The sequence below is a fragment of the Pelophylax lessonae genome, assembly GCF_965119305.1.
Source record: "Pelophylax lessonae genome assembly, chromosome: 3".
Classification (NCBI taxonomy): domain Eukaryota; kingdom Metazoa; phylum Chordata; class Amphibia; order Anura; family Ranidae; genus Pelophylax; species Pelophylax lessonae.
The window spans coordinates 294,598,732-294,620,966 of record NC_138770.1 but is presented as its reverse complement, the minus strand read 5'-3'; the positions used below and the strand labels follow the sequence as shown (position 1 = coordinate 294,620,966).

Below are 22,235 nucleotides of genomic sequence, written 5' to 3'. Positions count from 1 at the left end.
TCATTCCTTCCGCAAGACATTCCCAGAGACGTGTTGCTTTGGAACCACTTCTTCCAGGTGAAGGAAAAAAATTTGGACAGCTTCAGACGTAAAGACCGACTTCCGGATCAAGTTGTGACGATTCAAGTCCTACCAGATTACTCCCAATATACCCTGCAACAGCGGCGTAACATCAACACAGTGACCAAGGCACTCCGCAATCATAAAATTATCTACAAGTGGAAATATCCTGCGAAACTGTGCGTGACCCACCAAGGTTCCTCCACTCAAATCACCACCATTGACCAAGGAATGCATATGCTCCGACATTGGGGTATCGTTCCTGACACATCGGATCCTCCCAATGCAAGGGAAATGCCCCCACTGCCGCCTCATGTGCAACCTGAATGACAGGTAGCGTCTAGACCCTCAAGATCTAACAATCGTCACAAGTGACATTCACCATCGGATCTTCCCAGGTGTGCCCGGCCCTCGCTGTTCTAAAGTAGCCCAACCCACCGTGCTCTTCCCCCCCCCCCCCCCCCGTTGCTTTTGTAGCTCCTGCTACCCATTTGATCCATCTCCATGTCCTTTTTATCTCTTAACTGTTTTGTTGTTTTTTCTTTTCTTTTTTTTGGTTTAATCTTCACTAACCATGCCGTACATGTGACATTGCATTTTCTCTATCCATATGCAGTATATAACCTCTTCCTCAGCTTCAAGATAACCACCCATACAAGGTCGCAACTCCACAGCTCTCCCCTGCGGGTACACATTAGGACCTCCGTGACCATCCCTCCTGAGAACTTGGACAAGATACGTTTCTCGCCCACCCTGGCGTTTCTCTCAGGTACTGTTCCTTTCTCCTCTCTCTCCTCCTTGACCTTTCCCTCGGATAGGTTAGGTCAACCACATTCTAGTCTACGTTTCCTGTTCCCTCATACTGCTGGCTCAGCCATCCTCATTTTGGATTTCCTTTTGAATGTCCATGTCTATTAAATTTCTATCCATGAACGTTAAGGGGCTCAACCACCCCACGAAACGCCATTCGATGTGGAAGGAAGCCAGTTCAGCTAAAGATGATGTCTTGGCAGTACAAGAGACCAATTTTCAACAAGGACATGCTCCCCGATGTACTCATCCTGACTACCCGCATGTTTTCCATGCTTCCTTTACTGCTAAAAAACGAGGTGTAATGTTTGCTTTTCAGAACTCCACGTCCTTCTCCTACTCTAGGGTGGTGGAGGACGCGGACGGACACTTTCTTATTGTTAATTGTTCTATTGATCAATGTCTTTACACGATAGTTAATGTGTATGCTCCTAATGTTCGCCAACTCCACTTTCTACGTAAGCTATGCTCCAAAATTATGAAATTGAAAGTAGGCAAATTGATAATATGTGGTGACTTCAATTTGGTAGCTAATCACGTCCTAGACTCCTCAGCTAGAACCAAATCCAAATTGCCTTCCCTTGCCACACTTTTACACTCTGAGGGGCTCCATGACGGCTGGAGGTATCAACACGCGGAAGAGAGGGGTTACTCTTTCTTCTCGGCGAGTCATAACACTTATACGAGAATCGACATGTTCCTAGTAGATTCTGTCACAGTTCCGCTCCTTGTCGATACCTCCATATCCACCATCACATGGTCAGACCATGCTGCTGTCCATATGACCTTATCTACTGGCCTGCCTGCCACATCCTTCTTTATTTGGAGGTGCAACAACTCCCTGCTTTCTAACCCCGACTCCCTGAAACACTTGCGGAAATGTTTGCAAGATTTCTTCCACTCTAATTCTACCCCGGATACTTCCCCTTCCACCCTGTGGAATACACATAAAGCATTCATCAGAGGCATTTTGATCCAATTAGGCTCCCGTCTTAAAAAACGGCGAAATAGTGCACTTCAACGCCTTACTGAAGAAATTCACTCCCTCGATGAGCAGAACAAAACCTCCCCTGCCCAGGTGCACGCTTCTAGGCTTACATCTCTTCGTGCAGACCTACGCAGACTGTTAGCCGAACAGCACGATAAAATGTTAGCGCACCTTCGCTTAAACTACTACTCCTCCCATAATAAGGCTGGCAAATTCCTAGCTTCTCGCCTTAAAGCTAGACGACTTAAGACCAGAATAGACTCTATTATACATCCGCACACCAACGAAAAACACACACACCCCCAAAAATAGCTGACGCTTTTGTGGATTATTATAGTGCCCTTTACAATTTTAACCAAGATAATTCCACCCCCCAACCCACTGATAATGACATACAGACATTCTTTCAGCATCTTTGTCTCCCATCCCTGTCGACTGAATAGCTATCATATCTCAATGGTCCAATCACCCCTTCAGTATTATCTAAAACTCTTAAATCTATGTCCTCTAATAAGTTCCCAGGGCCAGACGGCCTGACTAATGAATATTACGCTGCCATGCAAGAAATACTCTCCCCTCATATGCTAACCCTTTTTTCTCAAGCTGTCGATACAGGCTCCCTGCCCAACGAAATGTTACAGGCCAATATCACCACCCTACCTAAACCTGGGAAACCACCTACCACTCCGACCAATTTTAGACCCATTTTCTTATTGAATACTGACATTAAAATTTATGCCAAAATCATTGCAAATCGCCTGGCCACAGTCCTACCGACCCTGGTCGGGGCAGATCAGATGGGTTTTGTCCAGGGTCGTCAGGCCCCTGGCGCAACTAGATGCGTAGTAAACTTGATGCACTATGCGGAGCGCACTCGAACGCCTTCTCTGCTCCTGTCTATTGACGCAGAGAAGGCTTTCGACCGCGTACATTGAGGGTACTTGCGAGCCATTTTGACAAAGTTTGGCTTCTCTGGCCCCATCTTGTCTGCCATCCTTACCCTTTACTTCAACCCCTCTGCTAGGGTGCTGTCGGCTGGCACACTCTCTAAAACCTTTTCCATATCTAATGGAATGCGCCAGGGCTGCCCGCTCTCCCCTTTAATATTCAATCTCCTGAAAATTAAGACAGAGTCCTTTGATCTCAGGATTTAGATTCCCCAACTCCCACCATGTTTTTACACTTTTTGCTGACGATGTTATCCTGAGTCTCACTAACCCTACAGTCTCCCTACCGGCCACCCACAACATTCTTCAATCCTTCAGCAAAATCTCATATTACAAGGTCAACTTCAGCAAATCGGTCATACGCAACATGGGGGTCCATCCGACCGCCCTCTCGCACCTACAGAATATCTTGCCTTATACTTGGTCCACTCAACCCTTACACTACTTTGGTATAGACCTGACGTTCCCTAATTCCAACATGGTTGCCACAAGCATATCCCCTCTTATAAAATCTATCACCTCAGATATTGCCAAGTTCAAAAAAGTCGAACTGTCTTGGATGGGTAGAATAGCCGCATTCAAAATGCTTTGCTTACCCAAAATTTTATACATTTTTTGCACCCTGCCCATACCTTTTCCCAAGAAATGCATTCTCCCTCTAATTAAATTGCTGCGCACGTTTGTCTGGCAAAAGAAAAGAGCTAGATGCGCTCACACTCATATGATTAAACACAAATCGGTGGGGGGCCTAGGGCTACCAGATCTCATCGACTACTACAACGCATCTCGCCTAGCTCCATTGCGTCACTGGTTTGCGGACCACCCTACCATACCCTGGATATCTATAGTCCACAATCTCCAAAACTACTGACCTATCCACCCTGCTGTTGGCGGACGTGTGGAAACGACTGAACCTGCAATCTTTGCCCTTGCCCACGCAAGCAACATTGTCATCATGGAGACTCCTCCTTGCACATCTTCCCGCAACCCCCTTGTCCAAGCCCATTCCACTTCCGATTACCACACTATCTACGTTGCTTTCATGCACCAATCTGTCCAGGTTTCAAGCAGCCAGCATCAACACAATTGACCAACTCTTCCAGGCCAAATCCATCAAACCATTCGAGGCTTTACGGCTTGAATTTAATCTACCAGCGCAAACAATTTCTACATACAATAGTCTAACAAGTTTCTTGCGCAAGCACCCTCCACCTGTAATTTGTCTCCCCTTGCAAGTGTGGCGATTCCTCATGTCCCCCTCTCCCCCCAATGAAAGGCATATCCTTATTCTATAATATCTTTGGCCACAAATTATCGTTCTCTAAGTCACCACATATAATAGCGTGGGAGAGGGAGCTTCAATCATCTTTTTCCGAGGCACAGTGGAAACTTGCCATTCGCAGCTCCTATAAATCTACCCAATGTGTTAATCATTGGGAGCAGACACAGAAAATTCTCACACGGTGGTACTTGACACCATATCGCCTATCAAAAATGTATGATTCCCAGAGCCCTCTTTGCTGGCGTAACTGTGACCAAATAGGTTCGCTACTACACACTTTTTGGTCCTGTAAAGGATTGTCTAGCTTTTGGAGAAAGATATTTGAGGTTCTGTCCACCACTACTGGTATTCTCACGCCACCTGATCCTGCTTTGGCCCTCCTTTCGTTGGGTCTGGAATCCATCCTGCCCTATCTAAGGACGGTCACTGTACACATATTAATAGCGGCCAAGACAGTCATAGCATGAAACTGGAAACAATCCGCTGCATCTTCCCACGTGGAAGTGATCAGTCTGGTGAACTTGCAGTGTTCTTTAGAAAAGGCATATGCCTTACTTCTCTTCTACACTGGGCTGAGATTACTAATGCAGCTATAGTTATGGTTATGTACATTCCTGATTGACTTCTGACACTGTTTGAAGCGTGTACTCACTTGTACATGTAGTGCTCTACATGCATTGTTTGCGTATGTGAAGGTTTTCATTTTTCCTGTATTCTTGGTACAGTTATTTCATGCTAAACCACGATTCTGTTTCGTTTTTCCTGTATTCTTGGTACGGTTATTTCCTGCTGAACCACGATTCTGTTTATTTTTCCTATGTTTTTTTAAATTTCAATAAAAATCTATTGCAAGTAAAAAAGAAATAAACACACACACACACATTTTTTTGACAATTCCTTTATTAAAAAACAAAAAACAAAACAATATCCCCTGATGTAGATCCATCATCAATTACAATACCCGCAGCACCGCCAAACCCCGAAAAAAGGAAAAAAGCTTCACATGTGACGAAGGCTACTGCCGCCTGCCTGCTCTGCCACGTGAGAGTTCTTAAATAAGAAGGGACAAGGCAAGCTGGGGATGTCATCTGGTGGCACTGCTCCCTTGTCACATCACCGACTCAGCATGCACCTTTTGGTGACATCACCGGGTAGCCTTGCCCCTTACTTATTTAAGGACTGTCGCATGTCGGAGAGGGCAAATGGTGGGGAGCCTTCATTGAGGGAAGAGCTTATTTTTTACTTTTTGGCCTGATGTGGCCTGATGTGGCCTGTTATGGTTCAGGAGGGAGGAGCGCTAGCTTGCCAGGCTGCATGCACAGATAAGAGTCTGGTATAGATTTAGAGTGGGACCCCACTACATTTTTTTTTTAAATTTGCACAGGGTTCCCCTTAAAATTCTTACTAGACTCAAAGCCACAGCAACCAAAAAAAAATGTGTATACAGCACTAAATATAATGTAATGCTGTTAAACACTGTACTACACTATAGTCACACTACACTATAATCACACTACACTTACACTTGTCACAATACCACTAACTAGCTATCACTGATCCCTGCTATATCTAATTCCAACACACTGCAAAAGGTTCCAGTGTGAAGGAACCTTTTATAGTGTGGAGTAGGACTATGAGAGGGTGAGAAAACACAGCACCTTCTAAGTGCAGCATAATTTAATAGGACGTATAAAAAAAAACATTCTCACAATGGTAAACTTATTAAGAGCATGAAGTGGCATAAAAGGGTCTCTTAATTGCGATCCTGGGGGTCCTTGATGGCGATTCTCCTGCTGGTTTTGTCGGCATATAGGGTTCCTCGTGGTAACCGAAGCTTCCAAAGTCCGTGGAACGCACAGGGAGAGAGCACAGATGGACCGTGACATCACTTCCTGGTCACGATGAGAGAACGTGAAAAATGACAACGCGTTGCGGAGCATGTGCTCCTTCTTCAGGCCTCATTGGCGCCATGTTGGAGTTGGGCTTATATGCTCAAAGACTGAGTGTAAAGCTATGGTGGCTCGGTGGGGCCAAAAAAACTTTTGAAAAAGTAGTGGTCATATGAAGCAAAGGACTATTGGGAGATGACTATTAACAAAACAATGTGTATGGGTGGAGAGGTGAGGTATAACAATGCTGGAGAATGTGTTGAAGAAAGATGTATCTGAAGTAAAATAAAATAAATCAACCTCTAGAAGAATTATTTCTTGAATAAAATGGATGGTTGGGCATTTAAAACATGTAAGCAAAAATAAAAAAAATATTAAAAATAAAGAAAAAAATATGAATGATAACACAAAAACATTTCTTTCACTCATGGTTAGTGTTTGACTCAAGCCATTTATTGTCAATAAACTGTGTTTACTCTTTTTAAATCATAATGACAACAGAAACTACCCAAATGACCCCGATCAAAAGTTTACATACCCTGGTGATTTTACCTGGATAACATACAAACAAGTTGACACAAAGGGATTTGAATGGCTATTAAAGGTAACCATCCTCACCTGTGATCTGTTTGCTTGTAATCTGTGTGTGTGTATATAAACGTTCAATGATTTTCTGGACTCCTGACAGACCCTAGCACCTTTCATCCAGTGCTGCACTGACGTTTCTGGATTCTGAGTCTTGGGGAAAGCAAAAGAATTGTCAAAGGATCTGCGGGAAAAGGTAGTTGAACTGTAAAAAACAGGAAATGGATATAAAAAGATATCCAAGGAATTGAGAATGCCAATCAGCAGTGTTCAAATTCTAATCGGTGGAAAATGAGGGGTCAGATAGACCCACTAAAATTTCAGCCACAACTGCCAGGAAAATTGTTTGGGATGCAAAGAAAAACCCACAAATAACTTTAGGTGAAATAGAGGACTCTCTGAAAACATGTGGTGTGGCTGTTTCAAGATGCACAATAAGGAGGCACTTAAAGAAAGATTGGCTGCATGGCCGCGACGCCAGAAGAAAGCCATTACTATGCAAATGCAACAAAGTATCCCACTTACAATACGCCAAACAGCACAGAGACAAGCCTCAAACCTTCTGGCACAAATTAATTTGGAGTGATGAGACCAAAATTGAGCTTTTTGGCCACAACCATAAACTCTACATTTGGAGAGGAGTCAACAAGGTCTATGATGAAAGGTACACCAATCCTACTGTGAAACACGGAGGTGGATCGCTGATGTTTTGGGGATGTGTGAGCTACAAAGGCAAAGGAAATTTAATCAGAATTGATGACAAGATGAATGCAGTATGTTATTTAAAAATACTGGAGGAAAATTTGCATTCATCAGCCAGGAAGCACATGGGACATACTTGGAAACTTTCTAACATGACCATGATCCTAAACACAAGGCCAAGTCGACCTGTCTTTGGCTACAGCAGAATAAAGTGAAGGTTCTGGAGGCCATCTCAGTCTCCTGACCTCAATATCATTGAGCCACTCTGTGGAGACCTCAAACGTGCAGTTCATGCAAGACAGCCCAAGAATTTACAGGAACTTTTTGCCAGGAAGAATGGGCAGCTTAACATCTGTGAAGTTAAAGAGCCTCATCCACAAATACCACAAAAGACTTCAAGCTGTCATTGATGTTAAAGGGGGCAATGCATGGTATTATGAACTGGGGTATGTAAACTTTTGATCAGGGTCATTTGGGTAGTTTCTGTTGTAATTATGATTTAAAAAGAGTAAACACAGTTGATTGATATTAAATGGCTTCAGCCAAACACTAACCATGAGTGAAAGAAAAGTTTTTGTGTTTTCATTCATATTCTCTGAAAAATGACCAAGAAATCATAAATTATGCCAGGGTATGTAAACTTTTGAGCACAACTGTAGCACTCACTAGGGATGATCGAACTTTTCAAAAGTTCGGTTCGGCCAGAACATCCGAACTTCCCGAAAGTTCAGCCTGGATTTCAGAACCCCATTGAAATCAATGGGACCCGAACTTCGGTAATAAAAAAACACCATTTTGAAGCCCTAAAACCAAATAAATGCCCCTAAAAAGTGCCTAGGGTTCTGGATCATACCCCAGGGACTATTAATCACACAAAAAAAGTTCTTAAAAATTGTCATTTTTGATAGAGAGCCAATTATTGAAAAAATAAAGAAAAAAAAAAAAAAAAAAAAATTCTTTGGATTTAGTATCTGGGGTGTCTAAAAAGTGTACCTGTGAAGTTTCAGCTCTGTAGCATGTCCAGAACCATAAAAAAAAAAGATTGCTTGTATTTTGTCACTTATAGAACAGGTTAGTGGCTTCTCGCTTTTCACACCTTGCCGGTTTAATAGCAGGTGTTTTTTTGGGCATTTTTGGGGTTCTTTGGAGGCAGGAAAAACATCTGAACTTGTGTATACGGGTATATATACCACTATACACAAGTTCAGATGTTTTGCCTGCCTCTAAAGAACCCAAAAAAATGCCCAAAAAAACGCCTGCTACTAAACCGGCAAGGTGTGAAAAGCGAGAAGCCACTAACCTGTTCTATAATTGCACTAATACAAATTATCTTTTTTTTTATGGTTCTGGACATGCTACAGAGCTGAAACTTCACAGGTACACCTTTTAGACCCCCCCCGGACACAAAATCACACAAAAAAGTTCTTAAAATTTTTAATTTTTGATAGCCAATTATTGAAAAAAAAAAAATAAATAAATAAATAAAAAAAAATTTCTTTGGATTTAGTATCTGTGGGGGGGGGGGGGGGGGTCTAAAAAGTGTACCTGTGAAGTTTCAGCTCTGTAGCATGTCCAGAACCAGAAAAAAAGATTATTTTTCAGTAGAGCAGGGATGGTGGTACCCTCCTGTTACACCTATATGATCTTTTTTTTCTGGTTCTGGACATGCTACAGAGCTGAAACTTTACAGGTACACCTTTTTAGACCCCCCAGACACAAAATCGCACAAAAAAGTTCTTAAAAATTGTCATTTTTGATAGCCAATTATTGAAAAAATTGAAAAAAAAATTGAAAAAAAAAAAATTTATTTGGATTTAGTATCTGGGGGGTCTAAAAAGTGTACCTGTGAAGTTCCAGCTCTGTAGCATGTCCAGAACCATAAAAAAAGATTGTTTGTATTAGAACACTTATAGAACAGGTTAGTGGCTTCTCGCTTTTCACACCTTGCCGGTTTAGTAGCAAGCTTTTTTTGGGCATTTTTTGGGTTCTTTGGAGTCAGGAAAAACATCTGAACTTGTGTATAGTGGTATATATACCACTATACACAAGTTCAGATGTTTTGCCTGCCTCCAAAGAACCCAAAAAAATGCCCAAAAAAACGCTAGCGTAAAAAAAAAAAAACCGCCCAGGTGTGTTGTTGCAGGCATTTTTTTGGGGTTTTTGGAGGCAGGCAAAACATCTGAACTTGTGTACACACACATACTTATATGTATTTTACACTTAGACATATATAGGTGTTATAGGAGCGTAACCATATTAGTGTAAATTATTTCATTAGCGCAAGCATATATTTCTGCTACTATCACACCTATATATGTCTAGGTGTGTATATACATATAAATATGTGTGTATACATACCCGTATACACAAGTTCAGATGTTTTGCCTGCCTCCAAAAACCCCAAAAAATGCATGCAACAACACACCTGGGTGTTTTTTTTTTTTGACGCTAGCGTTTTTTTGGGCATTTTTTTGGGTTCTTTGGAGGCAGGCAAAACATCTGAACTTGTGTACAGTGGTACACTTTTTAGACCCCCCAGATACTAAATCCAAAGAATTTTTTTCTTTTTTTTTCTTTTTCTTTTTTTTAATTTTTTCAATAATTGGCTCTCTATCAAAAATGACAATTTTTAAGAACTTTTTTTTGTGTGATTTTGTGTCTGGGGGGTCTAAAAGGTGTACCTGTGAAGTTTCAGCTCTGTAGCATGTCTAGAACCATAATATAAAGATAATTTGTTTTAGTGCAATTATAGAACAGGTTAGTGGCTTCTCGCTTTTCACACCTTGCCGGTTTAGTAGTAGGCGTTTTTTTGGGCATTTTTTTGGGTTCTTTAGAGGCAGGCAAAACATCTGAACTTGTGTATAGTGGCATATATACCCGTATACACAAGTTCAGATGTTTTGCCTGCCTCCAAAAACCTCCAAAAAATGCCTGCAACAACACACCTGGGCGTTTTTTTTTTTTTTTTTGGACGCTAGCGTTTTTTTGGGCATTTTTTTGGGTTCTTTGGAGGGGGGCAAAACATCTGAACTTGTGTACAGTGGTACACTTTTTAGACCCCCCAGATACTAAATCCAAAGAATTTTTTTCTTTTTTTTTATTTTTTTTTTAATTTTTTCAATAATTGGCTCTCTATCAAAAATGACAATTTTTAAGAACTTTTTTTGTGTGATTTTGTGTCTGGGGGGTCTAAAAGGTGTACCTGTGAAGTTTCAGCTCTGTAGCGTGTCCAGAACCAGAAAAAAAAGATCATATGAGTGTAAAAGGAGGGTACCACCATCCCTGCTCTACTGAAAAATTATCTTTTTTTCTGGTTCTGGACATGCTACAGAGCTGAAACTTCACAGGTACACTTTTTAGACCCCCCAGATACTAAATCCAAAGATTTTTTTTAATTTTTTTTTTTATTTTTTTCAATAATTGGCTCTCTATTGAAAAATGACAATTTTTATGAACTTTTTTTGTGTGATTTTGTGTCTGGGGGGTCTAAAAGGTGTACCTGTGAAGTTTCAGCTCTGTAGCATGTCTAGAACCATAATATAAAGGTAATTTGTTTTAGTGCAATTATAGAACAGGTTAGTGGCTTCTCGCTTTTCACACCTTGCCGGTTTAGTAGTAGGCGTTTTTTTGGGCATTTTTTTGGGTTCTTTAGAGGCAGGCAAAACATCTGAACTTGTGTATAGTGGTATATATACCTGTATACACAAGTTCAGATGTTTTGCCTGCCTCCAAAAACCTCCAAAAAATGCCTGCAACAACACACCTGGGCGTTTTTTTTTTTTTTTTTTGGACGCTAGCGTTTTTTTGGGCATTTTTTTGGGTTCTTTGGATGGGGGCAAAACATCTGAACTTGTGTATACGGGTGTATATACACACATACTTATATGTATATACACACCTAGACATATATAGGTGTGATAGGAGCGTAACTATATTGGTGTTAATTATTTCATTAGCGCAAGTAGTTTTTTCTGCTCCTTTCACACCTATATATGTCTAGGTGTATATAAACATACATGAGTGTGTATATATACCCCTATAGACATTATAACAGGATATTGCTGCGCTAAAATATGATATAGATGACATATAAGACGAAAAGCAGCCAACACAAATCTTAGAAATACAAGATCAAAACAATATATGGCAAAATGTAGCGCTAATCATAAACTGTCTACACAGAATGTCTTTAAAACTTCAGAGGGGAAACAGCAGTCCTTATGTTCTCCACAAAGAATGATGTGAAAAAAAATATATATATATCTTTGGATAGTGAAGATCCTCAGTAGTAAACCACCACCAGACACCGCACACACTGGTCCTTACCAAATGTAGGTGACCCTCATCACAAAGGTCATAATCGCATGATAGTGCCTGAGCCCTGGAAACCCGGGATCCTTCACTGCTCCTTCCTTGAATAGGTCAAAATAGCAGGCAAACTCCACTCCACATGGGGTCCCCAAAAGAAGAAACAGAACACCGCCTCATAGTGTATACTGCTTAATACTTTATTGGCCCCAAAGGATAAAAAATAACTTACTGGATAGCCGCTATTAGAGAGCGTTGCAAGTTTCTCCTCCTTAGTTATGGATGCTGCTGCATCGCACCATCAAAATGGCCGCCGTGTCCCTTCCACGTGTGGCGTGCGTCGCCGTAAGCTCCACCCGACGCGCGTTTCGTCAGAGACTGACGTCGTCAAGGGGTGTGGTCTCAAGGCGGCGACGCCGAATATATAGTAGTCGAGACGGCGGAAGTGTTACTCATCACCAATACCCGGAAACGGTCCACTTGCGTTCCACCGACCGGATATGGCAAATAGGGAGAGAGAAGTGGAAGTATAACAACCTCCTTTCATCGTCTACCACTTAACATGGGACGAACTAGATAGAAGGAAAAAAAAACTTCTTTATTCACAAATAGGAGATTAATATCCATATCAAAACTAAAGGCTACCTACAGCAATTTCAGTGATCACGGCTCCATCTAGTGGTGACACATCAAACCGCAGGTAGGAGAAACATGCCTCACTCTCTTCACAAAGCGGTAAATCACATTAAATACATAAAATCCATAATGAAAACTAAAATTAGTCATATAAAAAAGGAATTTGAACGGAATAGTAAAAAGATCTCACTGGCAATCTGTATAAGAATAAAAATATTAAAAACAGATTAAAATATTCAACAATGTCAATCTGATCACAGGAACATACCCCTAGGGATATAAGACACACACTATAAAATCATATCAAGAATTATTAATAAAGGCGTTGATATACCATTCTATATTTAAACCCAAGGGGGTATAGGATTTTAGCCTGTATATCCAACTGGTCTCCAATTTGGAGACCCCCCGGGTCATATTACTACCCCTCCAGTTTTTTGAGAACCGGTCAATGCCAAGGAAAATAGTCCCCTTGGGGTCCCTTTGATGGCATTGATCATAGTGCCTTGAAACACTATGTTTCGGGAACCCCTTGACTATGTTGGCCACGTGCTCCTTGAGTCTAACATGGAGCTCACGTATAGTGCGGCCAACATAGTCAAGCCCACAGGGGCACCTAAGCAGATACACCACATACCTTGTGGAACAAGATATGAAAGGCTTGATGGTGAAATCTTGGCCTGTGGAGCCAGAGGTGAAAGAGCAGATTCGCCTGTTTTTATTATGGTTCAGCTGGCATATGGAGCATTTTCTGCAAGGAAAATAACCTCCCAACGTTTGAAAAAAGGAGACTACTTTAGGAGGGTCCCTCACATTAGGAGCTACTTGAAGTTTCAAAGGTGGGGCCCCTCTAAAAACCACCTGAGGCTGCTCCGGAAGCAAAGGGCCCAGTACCCCATCGTTTTTCAAAACATGCCAGTGACGGCGAAGAATTTTCTTGACAGAAAAATGCTGTGTAGAATAGGATGACAAAAACGCAAAGCCAAAGGACCGTTTCCGGGTATTGGTGATGAGTAACACTTCCGCCGTCTCGACTACTATATATTCGGCGTCGCCGCCTTGAGACCACACCCCTTGACGACGTCAGTCTCTGACGAAACGCGCGTCGGGTGGAGCTTACGGCGACGCACGCCACACGTGGAAGGGACACGGCGGCCATTTTGATGGTGGGATGCAGCAGCATCCATAACTAAGGAGGAGAAACTTGCAACGCTCTCTAATAGCGGCTATCCAGTAAGTTATTTTTTATCCTTTGGGGCCAATAAAGTATTAAGCAGTATACACTATGAGGCGGTGTTCTGTTTCTTCTTTTGGGGACCCCATGTGGAGTGGAGTTTGCCTGCTATTTTGACCTATTCAAGGAAGGAGCAGTGAAGGATCCCGGGTTTCCAGGGCTCAGGCACTATCATGCGATTATGACCTTTGTGATGAGGGTCACCTACATTTGGTAAGGACCAGTGTGTGCGGTGTCTGGTGGTGGTTTACTACTGAGGATCTTCACTATCCAAAGATATATATATATTTTTTTTCACATCATTCTTTGTGGAGAACATAAGGACTGCTGTTTCCCCTCTGAAGTTTTAAAGACATTCTGTGTAGACAGTTTATGATTAGCGCTACATTTTGCCATATACCCCTATAGACATGTTCAGATGTCATATCTGACTCCAAACATGTCCTCAAAAAAGCACTAGCAACGCCTGCAGCATAAAGAATGCTGACGGGAGCGAAGCCATATTCCTGCAGCGAAAGTGACTTGAGAGAAACTAGCTTTTCTCTATAGCGGTCACCCTGCTATGGAAGGGTTTGGTCACCCTGCCATAGCAGTCACTGTCTGTTCACCCTACACTACATTACGGTCACCCTGACACTTCACACTTTCCCTACAGAAACTAAATTTTTGAAGCTAACTAAAGTGTAAAAGAGCACTCTAACTACACTAGATATCCCTTTCCTCACACTAATAAATGCTAAATGACACATTTAAAGAAAATTTAACAGAACTGCTTCCATTCTCTTCCATGTCCTGTATAACAATGCTAGGAATTTGGCGGGGGCTATCTTATATACTGGGGGGCGTATTCACTAATGATTGGCCTAGGGACCCCCTAGTCACTCCAATCACATTCTTAGCATTCTCCTGCCCCCTCAATTGGCTTTTGCTAATGGTTCTGGTCCAATCACAGACTTTTAAAGCCCATTTCCTGAACCATTGCATTTTGGTCGGTTCTGGTTGCCGAATTCCGAACTTTTTGGGCAAAAAGTTCTAAATTCGGCCGAACCTCGAACACCCAATTTTCGGGCCGAACCAATGGTCGACCCGAACCGTTCGATCATCCCTAGCACTCACGCCATTTCCCCTTGAGGCCTTAGGATCCTTAAAACTTGCCCCTTTCTCTCTAAGGAATTAGAAGCTGAATGGTCACAAATTTCAGAGTTTTGCACTGGATGAAAATAATCACCAAACAACGTGAACTCAAACATATTCACATCTGTATTTAAATACGTGAATAGGTGAGATCTAGATGACTATAACCACCAAAAGGTTTTTAATTGTAAGAAGAAAATCACATCCTACAATACACATACCCCACTGCCCACTCCCAACCTCTCAACACCCATACTGCTCATGTCGTTCAAATGATTATGTCTCCCCTCTGTCATCCGTCTTTCCCTAAAAACCAAATCCTATCAAAATTACCAGCCTGCTCGACCGACGACTCAATCCCACACTCGTCCTCATGGGACAGCTTAGACCCCCAAACCCAAAAGAGATAGGGGTGCACGCCCCCATAAGAACTTATTATCCAACCCAACTCTCCCCCAGAATAACAATCATACCCACATTCCTTTTCATTCCCACCCCAAGGTTCCCAATTTACCCAAGTCCCCCATTAACATCCCTGAGAGCCAAATAAATCTTAATCCCATTGATTCAACCTCAGGCACCAACATCAACGTGCCCATCACTCCCAATCCACATCCACCACCTTTAATAACCCATTACTACCCAATGATCTCCCCCTTTCTACTAATCCCACTATAGTTGGCAATGTAGACTTCAATCTTGACCATTTTTTATCTAACCCCCCCCCCCCCCCCCCCGCTAACCCACAGACTCTACAAGGCCAAAAGAATACTAGATATAGAAATTCTCTCTGCTTTAGAAACCTCCCTGTTGAACCGTGGCTTGACATTTGCCCCTTCAACTTTTCCCAACCCATTCACCATATGCAAAGACCTCAACAGTTCCATCCGTAATCTTACACTTAAACAGTATTATAAGATTCTCTCCACTAATAACCACCCCACCATACCACCTATTCTTCCTGACACCACAGTTGTTCCCTCTGACATAGACCTGGAGGGCCTTAAGCTTTTAGAAGAGTTATATATTGATGATGACGTTGAAGATCTCACTGTCTTCACACAACACTCGTCCTCCTTTCCCCCCAGTGCAATTCTCCACATTCAAACCCAAATCCATATTCAATCCAGTCCACATAAAAGGACCTTACCTCCAAACTTTCTAACAAGTAGTTTACTCAGACATGTTTTAAAATGTGTCAGTCCTCTAACACCGTCCAACCAAAATATTCTAATCTTAGCCCAGGAGAAAAACTAACCTTCAAAGCTCTCACCACAAATCATGAGCTTATCATTAAGACAGCCGACAAAGGGGGCAGAATAGTTGTACAAGATAAGAAAGATCACCTTCTTGAGGCACACCTACTCCTGTCCGATGCCACCACTTATAATAAATGACATCAAGATCCCCTCAATAGTTTTCAGATGGAAGCCCACACTCTCACCATACAAGCTAAGAAGGCCTCATCAATAAACAAGAATTAGCATTCTTCAACAAAGATTTTTTCTCTACCCCGTACTTTTATCACATTCCCAAGATTCACAAAAATACCACCAACCCACTGGGGTTAGACCCATAGTAGTTGCCATGGACAGCATTACAAGTTCTTTTCCCCAATATATCGACCAATTCCTTCAACCCTTGGCCCAAAACCTCCCTTCATACATCTGGGATAGGGTTTACCTTCTAGATCCACTCACTAAGTATCCTTGGGAACCCCCATATATTTGGGCATCTCTAGATGTTATCTCTTTATACACGTCAATTCCTCATGAAGTAGGCCTCCAAGCTATCACCCATTTCCTCAGTGAAGATCCCACCCTCAATTTATCGCAGGCTAAATTTATTATAGAAGCCGGGGAATTCTGTCTCACCCAGAATAATTTTGAGTTTGATGGGGATTTCTACCTTCAGATCAGAAGCACAGCTATGGGAGCAGACTTTGCCCCCAGCTACGCCAATCTCACTATGGGGTTGTGGGAAGCCAGACACATATGGCAAAACAACCCCTTCACTCCACAAATAATTTTTTTGTGGCTGTTATAGATGACATTATTGTCACCTGGGATGGCCCAGAAACGTTTGTTTCCCAGTTTGTCCAGCATAGCCACAATTAATACATTTAACCTATCATTAGCCTCTTTATGCCACTCTACAGAATTGGCCATCCTGCTTTTTCATCAGGATGTAAAAATTCAAGAAAAAAAATTATACCAAGCCAACAGCAGGAAATTCCTTTCTACACTATCAGAGTTGTCACCACCCTAGGTGGGTACAAAATATCCCCAAAAGCCAATTTTGTTCACAATTGTACTAAGAAACAGGATCACACTACACAAAGCTTTCAGCTCTCACAAAAATTTGAAGAAAAGGGCTACCCACCCACCCCCCTTATAGAACAGGCTTATTCTAATTATTTATTGGCATCTTTGCCAGCCTCCAAAGACTCTTCTGACCCCCCTCCCCAACATATCCATTTCACTATGCAATTTCATGTAAAATTTAGGAAGATGGAATAAATCATAGCTAAACACTGATCTATCCTAATAGAGGACCCACACCCAAAACCTACCATTCCCTCCAAACCAAAAGTTTCCTATAGAAAAGCCAGAAATATTAAGAACTTGGTGGCCCCCAGTAAACTCAAACAAGTTTCCATTCCCTTCACCCAGACTCTATGCCTCATCCTTTTAGTGGACATGTATCAATGTTGAAAAATCCTCTGCCTTACCTGCAAACATATACGTCATGGACAAAAGGATTTCACAGTTAAGACAAAACATATTCCAGTAAACACTTCTACAACTGTTCCACTGAATTCATCGTCTATTGCTTAACATGCCCCTGTGGTCTATTCTATGTAGGACGCAGAACACTCAGAGAACGGTTTGGTAAACACTGCCAATTAATCAAAGGAGGCAAAGATAAACATAGCGTACCCAGACATTTTGCTGAGTATCATGATAAATCTTCCACTCTCGTCTATGTATGGGTTATTGAGTCCATTCCAGACTCTCTTCCACGAGCAGAGCGATACAAATTACTCTGCTGCAGGGGAAACTTTCTGGATACATACCCTCGACACCCTCAAGCCTGGGGGTTTAAAGGAGGAGATTGAAGTCAACACACTTTTATAACCATTCACTCCTAACCCCCCCCCCCTTCCCACCAATATCCCTAGCATGTCCCTCCCCCCCTTTCTCCCCCCTTACCCCCCTCTATTAAAAGGATTCTCATTATCTCCCACACTCATTAACATATTATGCTATTTTTCCTTTTAAGTTTCCATCCCTTATAGTCCTACTAATAGTATAAACGAGTTTTCATTTGACCAGATTTGTTCCACCATTTGACAACATCATACCTCACCTTTAATTCAAATGTAGAGCCACATGTGCTATGTATATGTATATTTGTGGGTATGTATGTGTGTGTATACATGTATATACTGTGAGGGATTAGCTCAGTGGCGGGCGTGGATGACCCCTTTGGGGGTGCGTTTACACAAGGAGATAGCTGAGCAGTGGTTGCAAACAGTGTGGTTTATTCATGCAATTTTCTTCACCAGACTGCATGCAGCAAAAACATCCAAAATAAAATAAAACACAAAATAAATCCTTGCCACTGTGGGCGGCTACCTTCTCACACAGGAACCTACCTAAGAGTCTGTCTCCAACCTACTGTTGGGCAGACTTTCTTATCCTACAGCGGACACTCAATAGTCCATGTTTTATCTTCCCACAACAAATGTCCATTGAGAATGTCCCTTTGCTTGTCTCTTCACATGGCAAACTTTCCTTTATTTCTTCCACATAGAAATAGTTCATTTTCTCACCTTGAGAAGTCTTCACAACTGTTTACCCTCCTTAGCGCACATCACTTCAGGGGGTCTTCTCCCATGCCCACACAGCATCAGGAGGCACACATCTGACTGCTCTCCTGTCCCCAGCTCACACAGCTTCAGGAGACAGCTTCTGGAGGCAGCCCTCCATAGATTTTCTCTGGACAAATTACAGAGGCCTTAACTTCCTCATTCTGAACAGCTGAAGTCTGTTCAACGTCTTTAGACATTTCTGCTGGCTTCTGCAGCCGACACCCTATAGTAATTGGTGAATTGTATCTCCCATCTGTGACAACACTCGCAGATTTACCTGACTTCCTGTCACATTTACTCGACGTCCTGTTACAATACACATATATATATATATATATATATATATATATATATATATATATATATATATATATATATATATATATATATATATATATATATATGAACATGTGTACAGTTTTCACTATATAAAGCACCTACAACTAATCCCTATGAATGATATAAGGCCACTAATCAATACGATCAGCCAATACTGTTACCCCTAAATTCTCTTTTTCATATTCAAAGTTTTTAGAAATCCTTATATCCAGCTTTTTCCCCTCCATCTGTTTATTCTTTCTTACATTTTCACTTCTCTTTTCATTTTATTTCTTCCAGTTTATCATTAATCTTTTTCATTTTTTATTTTTATTATTTATTACTTATTTTTATTTTTGGTTGTCTTTAATTTTTTAATTTTTATTTTTAATTTTATTTTTATTTTTTTCTTTATTTCTATTATTATTTTTATTTTTGCTTACATGTTTCAAATGCCCAACCATCGTTTTCTTTAAAAAAAAAAAAGATTTTTCTGGAGGTTAATTTATTTTATTTTATTTTACTTCAGATACATTTATTCTTCAACACAGTCTCCAGCCTTGTTACACCTCACCTCATCAACCCCATACACATTGTTTTGTTAATAGTCATCTCCCAATAGTCCTCCCAATAGCTTCATATGACCACTACTTTTTCAAATTTTTTTTTTGGCCCCACCGAGCCACCATAGCTTTACAGTCTTTGGACATTTAAGCCTAACTCCAACATGGCGCCAATATGGCCTGAAGAAGGAGCGCATGCTCCGCAATGCGTCACCATTTTTCATGTTCTTTCATTGTGACCAGGAAGTGACGTCACAGTCCCTCTGTGCTCTCTCCCTGTGCGTTCCACGGACTCCGGAAGCTTCGGTTACCACAGAGGACACCTATATGCCGACAGAACCAGCGGGAGAATCGCCATCAAGGACCCCCAGGATCGCAATTAAGAGACCCTTTAATGCCACTACATGCTTTTAATAAGCTTACCATTGTGAGTACGTGTTTTTTATACATCCTATTAAATCCTCTTTCTGCTGCACTTACAGTGCATTGCGAAAGTATTCGGCCCCCTTGAACTTTTCGACCTTTTGCCACATTTCAGGCTTCAACCATAAAGATATAAAACTGTAATTTTTTTTTTGAAGAATCAACAACAAGTGGGACACAATCATGAAGTGGAACAAAATTTATTGGATATTTCAAACTTTGTTAACAAATAAAAAACTGAAAAATTGGGCGTGCAAAATTATTCAGCCCCTTTACTTTCAGTGCAGCAAACTCTCTCCAGAAGTTCAGTGAGGATCTCTGAATGATCCAATGTTGACCTAAATGACTAATGATGATAAATAGAATCCACCTGTGTGTAATCAAGTCTCCGTATAAATGCACCTGCACTGTGTCGTGGCATACCTATCTCGCATTTTCTGGATACCTTATTGGCCTTTACAGGATGCCTTGACTGGCATTTAGAATGTTTATCTTAAACAAAATGTCTTTCGAGTTAATCTCATTTTACTTTGATTTCTTTACATGTGTCACTGAGCTTGCAAAGGCTAAGAATATATCAGATGAACGAAACAGTGGAAATTCCCTATCTCTCTGAATATCAACTCTGTCTGGACAGCTGACCACAAAGCCAATAATATCTTCTAAAAGCCCCTTTGGAACTTTTATTGTGTGTCACCAAGAAATTTCCCTTTATGACAGAGAATCACGATCTAGATTGACATAATGCTTACTATAATTAGTTGTTAACTTTGATTGGATAAAAGATGTTAATAACAACCCATTTCTGTACGTCAGATTGTAATGACAAACCCATATTTGAGTATATATAAACTCCAGCAATGTTGTAATAAATCAGGTCACTATGATTCAGCCATCTTGAGTCTTGTCTGATCTCATTATATATATAGCTATATATTGTCTGATTTGGTATCACTGACTAACAGGTAACAGGTATTTTGTACCTGAGGAAAAATTCCAAAACAATTTGGCGAGCTTGAGCCCAGGAGAGGTGACGTCATCGGACGGAGTGAGACATCTGGACTGCATTGGATACACTGAAAATATCTGGCCAGGTAAGCCCATTGTCTGCTTACAATATTTTTCAGTCCATCCAATGACGTCCAGGTAACTCTGTTTTATTTTTGACGTAATACCCTCTTAAAGAACCTAAACTCTTAGTCGGTGTATATTGCTACTAACATTTGTTGTTTGTTGGGAAAGGTGAGGTTGGGTCAACCCTCACCACTGTGGGTATCTTGGACACGCAGGAACGTGACCCCCAGTTGTGTTCTGGTAAAGCGGTCTCATTTCGGAGTGTCCATTTGAGGCGTAGCAAACATTGAATGTATATGACTGTTTTAGCCTGACATTTCATATACATGTAAAGGTTTCTATCTCTATGTTATAGTATATATGTAAACATATGCATATGGTAATAGGCTGTTTTTAAGTCCAGGTCACAGAGAACTTGGAAGTTAGAGGTAATTCCGAGTCACAGAGAACTCGGAAGTTAGAGGTAATTCCGAGTCACAGAGAACTCGGAAGTTAGAGGTAATTCCGAGTCACAGAGAACTCGGAAGTTAGAGGTAATTCCAAGTCACAGAGAACTTGGAAGTTAGCGGTAATTCCAAGTCACAGAGAACTCGGAAGTTAGAGGTAATTCCAAGTCACAGAGAAATCGGAAGTTAGAGGTAATTCCAAGTCACAGAGAACTCGGAAGTTAGAGGTAATTCCAAGTCACAGAGAACTTGGAAGTTAGCGGTAATTCCAAGTCACAGAGAACTCGGAAGTTAGAGTGTATGGTAATTCCAAGTCACAGAGAACTCGGAAGTTAGAGGTAATTCCAAGTCACAGAGAACTCGGAAGTTAGAGGTAATTCCAAGTCACAGAGAACTCGGAAGTTAGAGGTAATTCCAAGTCACAGAGAACTCGGAAGTTAGAGGTAATTCCAGGTCACAGAGAACTTGGAAGTTAGAGGTAAGTCCAGGTCACAGAGAACTTGGAAGTTAGAGGTAAGTCCAGGTCACAGAGAACTTGGAAGTCAGAGGTAAGTCCAGGTCACAGAGAACTTGGAAGTTATAGGTAGTTATTAGTGTTGAGCGAACACGGACTGTATTATTCGTGTTCGTACCAAATAATTGGATTTTTTGTACCCGAACACGGACACGGACACTTTACTGTATGTTCGGGTAAAAATCCGTGTTCGGTCGTTTTATTTCCGGGTTTTGCATGCTTTGGCGCTCTTTTCATGGCGGGCTTTCAACAGCCAATCAACAATCGTTTAACTGGTGTGCCTTAAGCCATCCCAGCCATGCCTGCAAATGTCTCAGTAGCTGTGATTGGCCGTCTGAAGCATGTGACCAAGTCTTTATAAGTTCGAGGCAGCCGCAGCGGCGTCATTATGCTGCTTAGATTCAGGGACAGAGCACACATCAACGTGCTGGCTGCTGATTAGGGAAAG

General features: G+C 41.5%; 1 protein-coding gene across 1 annotated transcript in view; it reads left to right on the top strand.

Annotated features, from left to right (window-relative positions):
- Positions 1 to 1,030: 1,030 nt before the first annotated feature.
- LOC309550492 (IgGFc-binding protein-like) overlaps positions 1,031 to 22,235 on the top strand; it is a gene marked incomplete at both ends in the record, with an annotated part of 138,007 nt that continues 116,802 nt past the window's right edge. The window contains one exon of the mRNA XM_082250861.1: positions 1,031 to 2,066. Coding sequence (XP_082106987.1) covers positions 1,031 to 2,066 — 1,036 coding nt within the window. The remainder of the gene's footprint in view (positions 2,067 to 22,235) is intronic.